Source organism: Copadichromis virginalis, linkage group LG8 (assembly GCF_057382275.1).
Source record: "Copadichromis virginalis isolate Kocher_CV1m ecotype Utaka linkage group LG8, C_Virginalis_male_GT1.1, whole genome shotgun sequence".
Taxonomy (NCBI): Eukaryota; Metazoa; Chordata; class Actinopteri; order Cichliformes; family Cichlidae; genus Copadichromis; species Copadichromis virginalis.
This window is the reverse complement of record NC_140625.1, coordinates 3,604,363-3,616,833: the sequence shown is the minus strand read 5'-3', so window position 1 is coordinate 3,616,833 and position 12,471 is coordinate 3,604,363. Positions and strand designations below refer to the sequence as shown.

At 39.8% G+C, this 12,471-nt stretch overlaps 1 protein-coding gene across 1 annotated transcript; it reads left to right on the top strand.

Moving 5' to 3' along the window:
* The first annotated feature begins 326 nt into the window (after positions 1-326).
* acbd4 (acyl-CoA binding domain containing 4) lies at positions 327-12,113 on the top strand. Its single transcript, XM_085465425.1, has 10 exons — positions 327-566; positions 1,153-1,271; positions 3,299-3,419; positions 6,371-6,455; positions 7,429-7,549; positions 9,823-9,920; positions 10,007-10,187; positions 10,866-11,071; positions 11,219-11,266; positions 11,388-12,113. The coding sequence occupies exons 2-10, from the start codon at positions 1,196-1,198 to the stop codon at positions 11,505-11,507; spliced, it is 1,056 nt and encodes a 351-aa protein (XP_085321551.1). The 5' UTR covers positions 327-566; positions 1,153-1,195; the 3' UTR covers positions 11,508-12,113.
* The last annotated feature ends 358 nt before the right edge of the window (positions 12,114-12,471 follow it).

Genomic DNA, 12,471 nt, shown 5'->3' with positions numbered 1-12,471 from the left:
TACTACTTTTAGTAGTTAATAGTTTTACTATTACTAATATAGTAATAATAATAACTATTATTACTATATTATTATCGGAGATGATGGTGGTAAAAAAGGGGTGGAAGCAGAGATTTTCATTGAGAGTGAGCAGGATGGACAAGAAAAGAAACAGGTATGTCACTGGGATAGCTCAGGTTGGATTTCCGCGGTTTGGATACAAATTTAGAGCGGCATGGTTTAGTGAAGTGGAGGGATAGTGGATCTATTGGACAAAGGATGTCCAGTATGCCCATAATCAGTATGGAGCTACCAGGCAGTAGGAAGAGAGGACGCCCTCATTGTCACGTGATTTGACACGGAAGTCATTTGTGTAAAGCGCAGACTGGTGAGTAGCTGCAGTTGACGGTAGGTCAGCCCTGTGGCAGGTGGCTAGTGAGCAGTTTTGTGAACAAACGTTACCGTCAGCGTAGACCAAGATATAGCAAGCTTCGTCTTGTTGCCAGCTCTGTCAGTCTTTTGGCCGAGGTTGCCGAGCTGTCTTTCTCCGGTGTGATCATGGACAGCGGCAGGACGTAGTCAGTAAGGTAAGACAGCTAACTCATACTAAGCTCGCTTGCAGCCAAAGTTCACTGTAGCAGCACTGTATATCGCTGTCTACATATCAAACGAATTTGATATTTATCAGAAAATTCCAGCAAATGCATTACCAAGTGAAACAGCATTAAAAGTAGTTACTAAGTTACGAGTGACACATGTAAACTTTAAACTTAAATAAAGTACACGTACAGTAAATGCTCTAATCTACATTTCACCACTGGTCCTGTCAGTGCTCTCATCAGTGAATTTGCGCATTGTATGAGTAACAATACTTTATTCCAATAACCATCGGAGCAGAGAGGGGCATTGTGATTATAATCAGTGACTAGTGTTCACTCGTGCTAAGGGGTCAAGGCAAATATCAACATTACATTAATAGCCAGCATTAATTAATTATGACCTAATTACCTATTAGTAACTGAATTAATTTACCCCCCAAAATAAAAAATGCCCAGAGAGTCACAGATTAATTTGACTTACGGTATATTTTGTTAATATTGGATTTGACTCACTCTCATGACTTATTTTTCCTTATACTTTTACTTCCACATCTGTGTACATATTCTCCCTCAGCTACAGCTCCACTCATGCTTCCTGTGTCATACCAGTCCCAGCCATGATAGAGCCTGTGGTTGATCACCAGAAACGCTTTCAGGCTGCAGTGGATGTCATCCAAAAACTCCCCAAAAACGGTACATGGAATCTTTCAGTCATTGCTGGTTCCACGTAATTGAGGACTGTTGAGCAATCACATATATTGTGTTACTATTGTTACAATAGCATATATGTAGGTATTTTATTTGTAGGAATGAACTGTACCAGAAACACATGATCCAAGATCCTTGACTAGAGATCCAAAAGGAGAATTCCGAGTGTCCTGCCTCCACAGAGCACGTGCTCAGTAGAGATTTAGCCGAGTTTCATATTTGTCGTGTGCATCTTTTTTGTCATACTCTGTATTTCTCATTTTCCCAAAAATTCTCATAAATAGTTTCACCTGCGCTCATTTAAAAGAAAAAAGTTTCACAGCACCAGTTTAAAAAGTTTACAATTTTGCAAAAGTTTCAAATGGATTCACTATTGGATGAATTTTTGATAGTAAATCATTTTTTGAGATAGTATTTATTATATGAACTACACTTAGTGCCGCTCTTAACACGGTATAATAGAATTAATTACACGGGGGAGGACAGTGTTCATTCTGTAAAATTCAGTTGAACACATTTTGCATACAAGTTGACTAAATATTTCCTTAAATGTCTTTTCAAATTCCCTCCCCCTCATGTCCACCTGCTTTGGTGACTCCTCGTGAATAAGTGACGTGAATGTGGTGATAGTCCAGCCTAGAAGTAATAAATGCATGAACTAATTCTTTATTATCATTTTGACAGGATATTTCTAACTTTAGAGATGTTGCACAAATGGAAGAAAGCAGTCTTACATATTTGTTTAATATGTGCGTTGAAGGACATGTCCTGTTAAAAAAAAGACTCCAAGGTTCCTCACAGTGTTCCTGGTAATGCCATCCAGAGTAAGAATCTGCTTAGATACCATATTTCTAAGAGTTTTAGGGCCGAGTACAATAACCTCAATTTTATCCGAATTTAGAAGCAGAAAATTAGAGGTCATCCAAGTCCTTGTGTTTAAGACATTCCTGTAGTTTAACTAATTGCTTTGTGTTATCTGGCTTCATGGACAGATAAAACTGCTATCTGCATAGCATTGAACATGTTTGCAATGCCTTCTAATAAAACTACCTATGGGAAACATGCATAAGTAAACAGAATTAGTTCTAGCACTGAACCCTGTGGAACTCCATAATTAATCTTAGTGCTTGAAGAGGACTCTCCAATTACATGAACTAATTTGAGTTCGTTAATGCAGCGCAGTACCTTTAGTACCAACAGCACTCTCTGATTGCTGTAATAAAATATTGTCATCAGCATTACTTAACGCTGCACTGTGCTCTAGCAGAACAAACACACAGAGTCCACTTTCAGAACTTATAAGATCATTTGTTACCGTCACTAAGCTGTTTCTGTGCTGTGATGAGCTTTGAAACCTGTCTGAAACTTAATAAATTAATAAATCATTCCTCTGTAAATAAGTTAGGTGTTTTACAACTACATTCAAGAATTTTTGAGATAAAGGAAGGCTGGCAGCTGGATCAAGTAATCGCTTTTTAACTACTGCCAGTTGGAAGGCAAGTGGCCGATTAATAGAGTTAGGTTGATCATATTTAAAATTGAAGCATCAATTATTAGGCAATTCCTACAATCTGAGGAGCTTGGAAAGAAAAGTGTCTGGACTTGTTTAAGTTTCCTTGAAGACGTTTCACCTCTCATCCTAGAAGCTTTGCCAACCAGACCAAATAAATGGAACTGAAGAAGTCTCCAGAAGAAATATTTGATTACACTCAAGAAAAGGATGTCAGTACTCGGAACAAGGAAACTCAGGATATTGCATTATATGATCTGATATCCAGCAGGTAGTACAGACAGGTAGTACATGTCTGTACTACCTGCTGGATAACCAGTGATTTTAACAAAGAGTATTTATCATTTCTCCATTTTCTTTCTATTTTGTATGTATTGCTGCACATAAAAAAGGGCTGTATTTTTTTAAATGGACCTTGATTATAAATTGATGTAGTATAGTTTGGTGTCCAGTCCTGATGAGTGGAGAAATAAACCTGACAAATAGTTGTGCTGTTTTGTAGGCTCCTACCGGCCTTCCTATAAGGTCATGCTGCGCTTCTACAGTCTGTACAAGCAAGCAGTGTGTGGTCCCTGTACAGTGCCTCGGCCTGGCTTCTGGGACCCAGTGGGCCGCTACAAATGGTGGGTGTGTGTATACACATGTGCATGCCAAAAAATTCAGTAATTCAATATTTTGTGTCGGTTAATTAAGAAAGTGAAAATTTAATTTTGAAATTTTCTGTTTTAATATTAATCATTATTGCCGACCACAAAAAATATCAAATATTATAATATTTCCTTTAATTTTTAAGGAATTACTATTTAAACAGTATAAATGGGTCAGTGATATAAAACCCGAATTTTCCATCCACCAGCTTTTCTTTTTAATTATTCTTTTTAATTTTTAATTTCTTTTTAATTAAAATCTACATTATCTACATTATCTACATTATTATTATCTACATTAAGCACCTTTCAAATATTTGGACCCACTTTAACAACGAATCAATGACTTCTTGGTAGACGCATCATGAAAATGATGCAAATAAATAAATAAATCAGGTCATTTCACTTTGATGGTTATGCATTGATTATACATTAATGATTTGTTTATTTGTAAATATTTTAATCTGCTTTACCAGATATCACTGCCAGGCAAGCTCAGACCAAATCAACAAAAGTCAGTGTTGTTAAACTATCTGAAACAAGTCGATCTGAATCACTTTAACAAAAGTCATTCTGTGGCTGTAAAGTTTTGCTCAAGGTCAAGGTCACATTTGTCATTTTATGGGCAATAGAATTTGAGTTGTGCTAGATCATGAGCCAATATGAGCTACTGTGTGATTGATATTCTGATTTAACAGTTTTAATCAAGTGAGTTTTTTCTGTAAATTGCCCACAATTATAGTGAGTGGGCAAATGTTGCATTATAGAACAAAGGCATGATGTCTGTATTTTTTTATTTTTTTTAAAAGGAAAATACTGTGATTCAAAACATTACACATTACTGAAAGACAGGAGGAAAATGAGTTTTTGCTCCCCCTGTGTATCCACCAGGGAGAGCAGGGATAATTGAAGCTTGTTCATTTACAGCTTCCATTTTAAATTTGCTTAAAGCTTCTATAATTATAGCAGAATTATGATGTTGAATGTTCCATTAAACAGAATCGGGTTATACAGATTCTGCCTTGCAGCAAATAAAGGAGATCTTGTGCACACCGAGTCTTTAAATAACATGAACATTTTTTTGTGAGCAAACAAAAACTGTTGAAAAATGTTTATTTTACCAAAGTTGCCACATGTAGGGTTTTCCTCACTACATTTGGCAAGTTCTGTTGAAACAACCAGTTAAAATCAATCTTTGACTCACTGTCCTGCCTTTTAAATATAAATAAGTGTAGTGACCTTTATACATAGACATTCCATACAGTACTGCAAAAACTAAATACATTCATTTTTTGGCAGTCAGTAAAAAACATCCAAAACAAATCCGCTCATGTGGGTGGCCGCATGGCCAGCGGCACAGACAAATCAGTTCAGGCAGGCGACTGTTTGGCCAGCGGTGGCACCGGTGCTGATCTGGAGGGCAGCACAAGAGATGCTGCACTGTAGACCGGCGGAGATGATGGGATGCCTCTAGCAGCTTGGCAGGTTACTGGCGGCGTGGCTTGGCATAGCCCTCTGTTGGAGACAGAGCAGGACCAGCAGGCGTGGGAACCTCTGGCTGAGGCGAAGCAGAGCACTCGGCTGGCTCTGGATGCTGTGGCTGGAGCTCAAGTTGAGGACTGGGCCGCCTGTCCCTTGGCACCGTAACAGGTGGAAGAATTGGCCGGACCTTAGCTGTCCCTACCTGAGGAACAGGTATGGGTGCAGGGACAGGTTGGGTCTCAGGAACAGGTGAGGGCAGGGCCCAAGCCACCCTGGGAGCAGGAACGGGCTGAGAGACAGGTGTGGATATAGAAACAGAATGACAGGAATAATCGGATTTAAAGGTGCAGGTGTCCTTAATGACAGACTGACATGGTGGAGCATTTTTTTGGAAGCAGGTTGATGATGAACATTTATCTGATAGTCCAGTCCAGGTTTACAACAAACAGTCAGTGGCTCTTTAGCTGAGCAAACAGAAGTCTTAATCTGTCTTAATTTGTGGCGAGCAGGAGGGAAAAAGTCAGTTTCACTCACAACTGGAAGTTGCTGCTCTGAATGAGAAGAACTGTGGTGGCGAGAGCCTTGCCTCCTCTTGACGGTGACAGTAGGAACGCTGAATGACGGAGCCTCTGCACCACGGCGAGGTGGTAGCGCTAGTGAGTGAGGTGGCAGGTGGAGGAGCGAGGAGCGGAGAGGCGAGAGAGTGAGAAGATCGGCGGGTGACACCCACTCACCATGGCAAAGGCTGGCGTACAGGCGAGGCAGCAGGTGGAGGACCACGAGCCGAGCCAATCCGATCCAAGTATCCACTAATGGAAGAAAGGCTTTCTTCCCAGTCTTTGGATTGGAAGCCAGAGTCCCCAAAGAGAACCCACACTAACATGGGGAAAACATGCAAACCCCACACAGAAAGGCCCCAGGCAGGTGGTGGAGTTGAATTCTGGACCTTCTTGCTGTGGCTTTAAAATATTTCATTTTGCATGTAATAAAAATGGAGTATATGAAATTTTACAATTTTAAATGAAATAATAAAAGAAATTCAATTTTTCTGATATGTTTTTTATGCACTTGGAAGTCGCTGTAGTCAGGTTAGTTTTTGGTGGCAGACACACACTTTGAAAAAAGCAAAAAACAAAAAAACAAGCCAAGTAATCAAGTCACTTAAAAATAACAAAGGAAATAGTCTCGCATTAAAAATCTTGCTAAAATTTGAATTTTAGAAGTTTTTTTGTCCAACTGATTAATAACGTCTTTCTTTGTTTTATGTTGTTAAGTAAATTGCCGATATTAAAATTACTGATATTGTCTACTAATTACAAAGTTACTAATAATTGTAATTCCAAAGTTAGAAAACATTTTGATAAGATTTTAACCACATTGTCATCTGATATGCTGTCGTCAAGTGTATTTCTTCCAGTGACTCAAAAGTTGTTTATCTGTGTTAGGGATGCATGGAACCAACTGGGAAAAATGAGTAGTGAGAGCGCCATGGCTGCCTATGTGGACGAGATGAAGAAAGTTGCACAGGAGGTACATTTATTTTATACATGTAAAGAAGCAAATTCACACAAGTTAATTAGAGGCTTCCCAAACAGCCTGCTTTTGTTTAGCTGTTTTTTTTTAGCTGCTACAAGGGAAGGATTTGGTGCTTTATGGCAAACAGACAAGAAAATTGCATAATAAACACTTTTCCAAAGACAATATGAAAACATTGAAATTTACCAAGCAATCCAAGTAAAGTAATTGCATATACAACAGTTATTTATCAAAACAATTCAAATGAATGCAGTTATTTAAAAATAAAGTGCAAAGCAGACAAAAACTAACTGAGACATACAGTATGTGTGCACCGATCTCAGTGCATCATGCTTGAAGACAATTGTATGGTGTCTCTCAGTCAGAATGCGGGGTTCTAAATAATGTGACAGGGTATGTTTTTTACCCTTTAATAACAGTAATATGACATTTCACCGTAAATAATAATACAGATATGTTGTTTTTGAACTCTTACCTTACTGTTGGATGAAGAATGAGATGAACTTCCACAGTAGCAACTGTTACACAGTGCAGCACTCTTTTCCTCCAGCCAACACGAGACTACATACATAACAGGGCAGCAGACACAGAGCAGGTGGGTGGGACACACAGCAGCAGGCAGCTTTCCCATTGGTTGAAACATACTGGAGCCTGTTTATTCTGATTGATTGGGCAGGCTCTATCGTTTCTTAAAGAGGTACCCTCATTTTATGTGGGTTAAACAATGTATGTTGAAACTGGATGCAAGAATAAACAATTAGCTGAGACGTTACCACTACTTTGGCTCTAGTTATCTGGTAATAAGGAGTAACAGTCCCATACCAGAGTTAATAGAATGGACTGGGATTTTTATAGCACTTGTCTTTTCTCACTGATCACTCAAAAATCTGCTTCTGTTTAAATGTCTCAGGGACTTGCAGTGAAGTAATGAATCTCCTGATCTCTAAGTCTTCTTATGTCCCTGTAGGTCATTGACACCATGCCCATTGATGAGAATACAGCCTCACTCTTCAAATACTTTGAGCCTCTCTACCTGTTCATTGATGACATGCCCCGACCTCCAGAGTCACTGCTGAAACTCAGAGAAGGTCAGTGATTACGTTCTGTGTAATGAGGCACTTACAGGTTTGGGTTAAAAGGTTCAGCTACTGAGAATCTAATAAGTTATTAAGTATTAATGGCTTCAGATAGGAAGCCATTAGTACTTCGTTTCAAATTACACACTATCATTTGTTTCATGGTGTTGCAAAATACACTGTTTACGGCAATATTATTTCATCGGGGCACAGAGGATACCAGCATGGCCAGAACCAGTTAGCTCCAAACAGAAGGACCAGTCAAAACAAATCGAGCACCTTATTTCTAAACGAGTGGCTACCTCTGTAGCATGGACATGGTTTGGTTATGAAAAGTCTGACACGGACCAGAAAACTGTAATCTGCAAATTATGGCGCAAACCGGTCCCCACCACAGACTCAAACACGACAAACCTCTTTAACCACCGACGCAAGAATCACGTGAAAGAGTGTGGAGAGAGTTTATGGATGAGAAGCAAAAAAGAGCCGACAGGTGCTCAAATTAAACCTTAGACTCAAACATTAGAGCAGGCCTTTCCCCGCAGCACGCCGTGTACTAAATACTAGTTTAATTACATACTTACCGTTACAACTTATGTCTAAAATTGTATAGTTTAATGCATTGGTCAAAACACTCAACTCCAGATACATGATGCCCAGCTGAAAACACTTCAAGTCGAGTTGTCCAGGATTCACAGAATTGACAGAAAATGCAATATTTGGTGACATATATCGTTATTGGGATGAGAAATGTTTTATATCAGGAAATGAGATTTTGGTCATATCGCACAGCCCTACTTTGAAAACCTGTGGCCCTAATGCATAACCAAATAAATAGCTTTAATAAAAACACCTCTAGTGACTTCTGCATGATTCTCAGGGTGTATGTTACCGTATGTCAGCATGTCAGGAGTACCATATGTAATGGTATGTAAGGATCTGATACCTCTGGCCTAATTTTGACTTTTGGGGGGAAGCTTTGTCGAATTTATGACGTAATCTACGTGAGTGACGTTGTTCCTAGCATGTATGCTAGTGCTGGTGCATTATGTGTTAATTATTGTGTGGTCATGTTTCGGTGTTTTATTTGTGGTCCCAGCTGAAAAAAAAGAAAATACTTGAAATATTTTTATTAAAATTTTTTCCCCTCGTTCATTGTTGTCGTCATTTTTTGCGGGGATGCAAACATATTTGTCCCTCTAGTACTTTTCCATTCCAATAGTTTCTCCCTCTAGGAATTTGCTGACATTTGTGGATCCTTATATTGATGCTATGATTATTATTTGTTATTATGAGGCGATGATTGGTATTCTTTTCCTAAGGAATTAAAAACCGGCGAAAAAGTAGCTGGAAATGCACAGGAGGACTCAATGGTGCTGAACAGGCTAAATACAATAGTTGCGGGTTGTACGGACCTGACATGACATGACAGACTAGTGCTTCTGCCTTGTAGCTAAAGTTGTAAAATGTAGCTGTGCAAATTGTGGACTTTAATAAGTCAAACTTTAGACTTGGTCTTAATAAAGTGAACAGTGAGGGAGCGAAGTCTGGTCTCTGTGGATCCTTTAATGCCTCCACTGTAAGTACAGTGGGGTTATGTGGTTATTATGGATATATCATCATATGACCGGTTCAGGTGTTAAAAGCTTTCACCCAAATTTAACAGTGTCAAAGGTAAACTGTCTGGCAGACAGGCAGCTCTTGGGCTGGACTCTAAATCAATTATAAACCAGTTATAGAGCGAAACCTTTGTTCACATACAATCAATCCTTGATCTGATCACAGATCGTCGTTGTATTTTCCTCGTCCTGCTCACTTCTCCCACAGTGGGGTACTGGACCTGGCCTTTCTCACTAATCCTTCGACATTAACCTGGACCTCTAGTACAGGAATCGGCTAATTGTATTAATTTGATTACATTTCTTTAATCAGTTGTCTTTTTCTACTTCAGAGCTTGTGGGAAAATCTGGTGTATTATGTCATATTTAAGCAGAAAAGTCTCAACTGCTTACAAAAGCTTTTAATCTGTACGTGATGGTGTAGACAGTTAAATCTCTGAATTTATTAAATACTAAATAAATGTAAATAATTATCTGTGTATTATAAACTGAAGTGAAGAATCAAGTTCTGTTTTGCCATTTTCACTTAAAAGATTCCACAAATGATTTTTTATTTTTTCTATTAGGGCTGAAAATGTGTTTCCTGTCATGATGTTGGTTCCAGCAAAATGCCTGTTAAACCCAGCAAACCAACACAAACACGAATACATTTGATTTTACTTGCAGCTGAATCTGCAGTGTTGGAGGTTATGCCGCTCACCAGTGATTCAGAAAGTGAAATTTTCTCTGATTCAGTGGATTCGTTGGAGCTCCATAACGTCAAGGTGTGAGGCACATCTGCCAGTTAATAACACAATGTCTTAATTTTAAGAAAACATTAACTAACTGAATTAACTGTGTCTGCTCACAGACCCGGTCAGACAGCTTTTATAATGACCACGTGCCCCTAGAGTCCTCTCCAGCTCAAAGCCAGAAGCAAGGCCGAAAGGTTGGGGCAGGTCAAGGTGGAGAAGGAGCAGAGGATGGGATGGCTCCAGACAGGAGGAGTCGGCACACTGGGCAAGAAACTTCTCAGCGTGATTGGAGAGAACGTAAGCTGCTATGTAATTTCTAAAAGCGTTAATTTTATTATTGGATAAACCGGGTGGCTGTAGCTCAGGAGATCGAGCAGGTCATCTACTAATCGGAAGGTTGGTGTTAGATCCCTGGGTGGCCCCCTGATCCAGGGGGCAAGACACCAATGCATCCATTGGAGTATAAATTTGTGAATCACACACATAGATAAAAAGGGTTCGTGTGGGCGTGAATGGGTGTTAATGCAAGTTGTATAAAGCGCCTTGGATGCAGTTCACTCTTGTTAGTTAGTACGAGCTCATTAGAACAATGACGTTGTCAAAGTCATGTAGTTTTGTGCGATACAAGCTGCTGCTCTTTAAAGATTGACATAATAACTTATCAACAAGGCCTATACTAGAAGAGCTAGAATTATCAGCTATTTACTAAAGAGATATCACAGAAATGTTCTGTTGTTAAAAACACAGCTAAATGTTATCATGTGTTGCGCAGCCCAGGCTTTGTGGCGTGTTGTCTGGTCATGCACCTTTGTTGTGGCGAATCCTGTCGTTCAGGAGAATCCTGCAGCAGCTTTCTGCGCTGTAACGATAGGTATAAATGAAATACCCATCGTTGCAATGAAATAACATCTTATCCTAAAGATTGTTATAATAAATCAATGAATAAAGAGACAGTTGAAGTGTTATGGTCCACAGGTGCTCCACAGGGAAGTCTGGGGTGGTCCCCAGGTGGTGGAAGTGGGCATGGACGTGGAGGAGGGCACGGTTCAGAAGGTGGTGCAGAGATGCTGCATCAGGCTCACCTACAACAGCAGATCATCCTGGCTCTTCAGAGGCTCAGAGAGGACATGAGGAGTGTGATGGACAGATTGGAAGTGTTGGAGAGGCTTGCTGCCACACACGTAAGCTTTCCTACGTCCCAACACTTCAAGTGTACTTTCTTTACCGTAAAATGTAAAGGATAAAAGCTCTTAATTACAGGCTTACAGGAAATTACATACCTGAAGTTTGGGAGTCATTTCAGTTTACTGCTGTGTTGTGTGTGGCAGGCTCACAATTCAGACTTGAGATCACACCTGCAGTGTTCACCACAACAGGTACCAGGCTCTGATTGTACTCATCAAAGAATATCGTCCTATCATGCATGCTCATGTAAACAAACATGTGGTCACAGGCTTTTTTCTCACGTGCTGTGGGATTTTGCCCCCCACCCCTTAGGAACAGATGTCGTGGCCGTTTGACATGTCTGGGCAGACTGTCGTCTTTTTGCTGCTGTGGCCTTTTGTTGCTCACGGTCTGGTCTACCTGCTGAGGAAGAAAAGTCGCATGTCTTCATGAAGCAGCTGATATTCAACGTAAGACCAGTGAACAAGTCCACAATATCTGTGAAGGAGTTTAATGGGGAGAAGTTATCCTCTACATCATTATGTGATTTGATGCTCACCATGGATTCATCCTTCAAAAATATCACGTCATTTACGAGCATCCTATAAATGTGTTATATATGATTCTTGGCACATTTTTCAATAACTGTAATAAAATATTGTTCAATATTTGTTGTTCCCACTCTGGGTGCCCCAGGATGTAGTGCCTTAGTCGTAGGCAGAGGTGACACAGAGACCCACACAGGTATGAAACAGGTAGAGGAGTCTAGGTGGTATGCTTCAGTCGGTTTGTATTGCTACAAACAGAGACAGTGGAAGAATCGCCCTTCTATGTGCAGTTCTGTAGGTTCACAGTGTAATTCACTTTAAATGTGAATTACACTGTGAACCTACAGTCTTACTGGAAGTGTCTAAAGAACCTTAGATCACTCAAAAAGTTTGTTATTTTTATTTTGTTTTTATTTTAAGAAATCCTGTCTGGCAGCGTTTGCAGTCAAAATTATGAACATGTTTCTTTCCCAAGATGATTTCCATAAATTCTCTTTTGGCTTCTCTTGTTCATATGATTCTTTTTATGTGTTTGTTTTTTCATTTCTATTAGTGTTATTTCAGTTATTATATATGTAGTATGACAAGGTCTAAGGCGGGAAAAAAGTTAAGGTGGTATGGGCATCTCACAAGGGCGCATCCAATGCAAAGTGTTTCGAGGCCAAGAGACGGTGAAGAGATCTCGGGATGCCTCGGTGTCCCCCTAGATAAGTTGGAGGTGGCTTGGGAGAGTGAGGTCTTGGTGGCTGTGCTTAGGCTGCTGCCCACCAAGACCTGGCTCCACAGAAGTGAAAGAAAATGGATTTTGGACGTAATTCAGGTAAGAAAATCTCCAAATGGCTGCAATCACAGCTTTGCAAGAGTGATGA

Coding starts and splice junctions, on each gene's coding strand:
- acbd4 (XM_085465425.1), top strand. CDS start 1,196: ATGATAGAGCCTGTGGTTGATCACCAGAAACGCTTTCAGGCTGCAGTG. Junction 1,272..3,298: donor CCAAAAACTCCCCAAAAACG/GTACATGGAATC, acceptor GCTGTTTTGTAG/GCTCCTACCGGCCTTCCTAT. Junction 11,267..11,387: donor TGCAGTGTTCACCACAACAG/GTACCAGGCTCT, acceptor CCCACCCCTTAG/GAACAGATGTCGTGGCCGTT.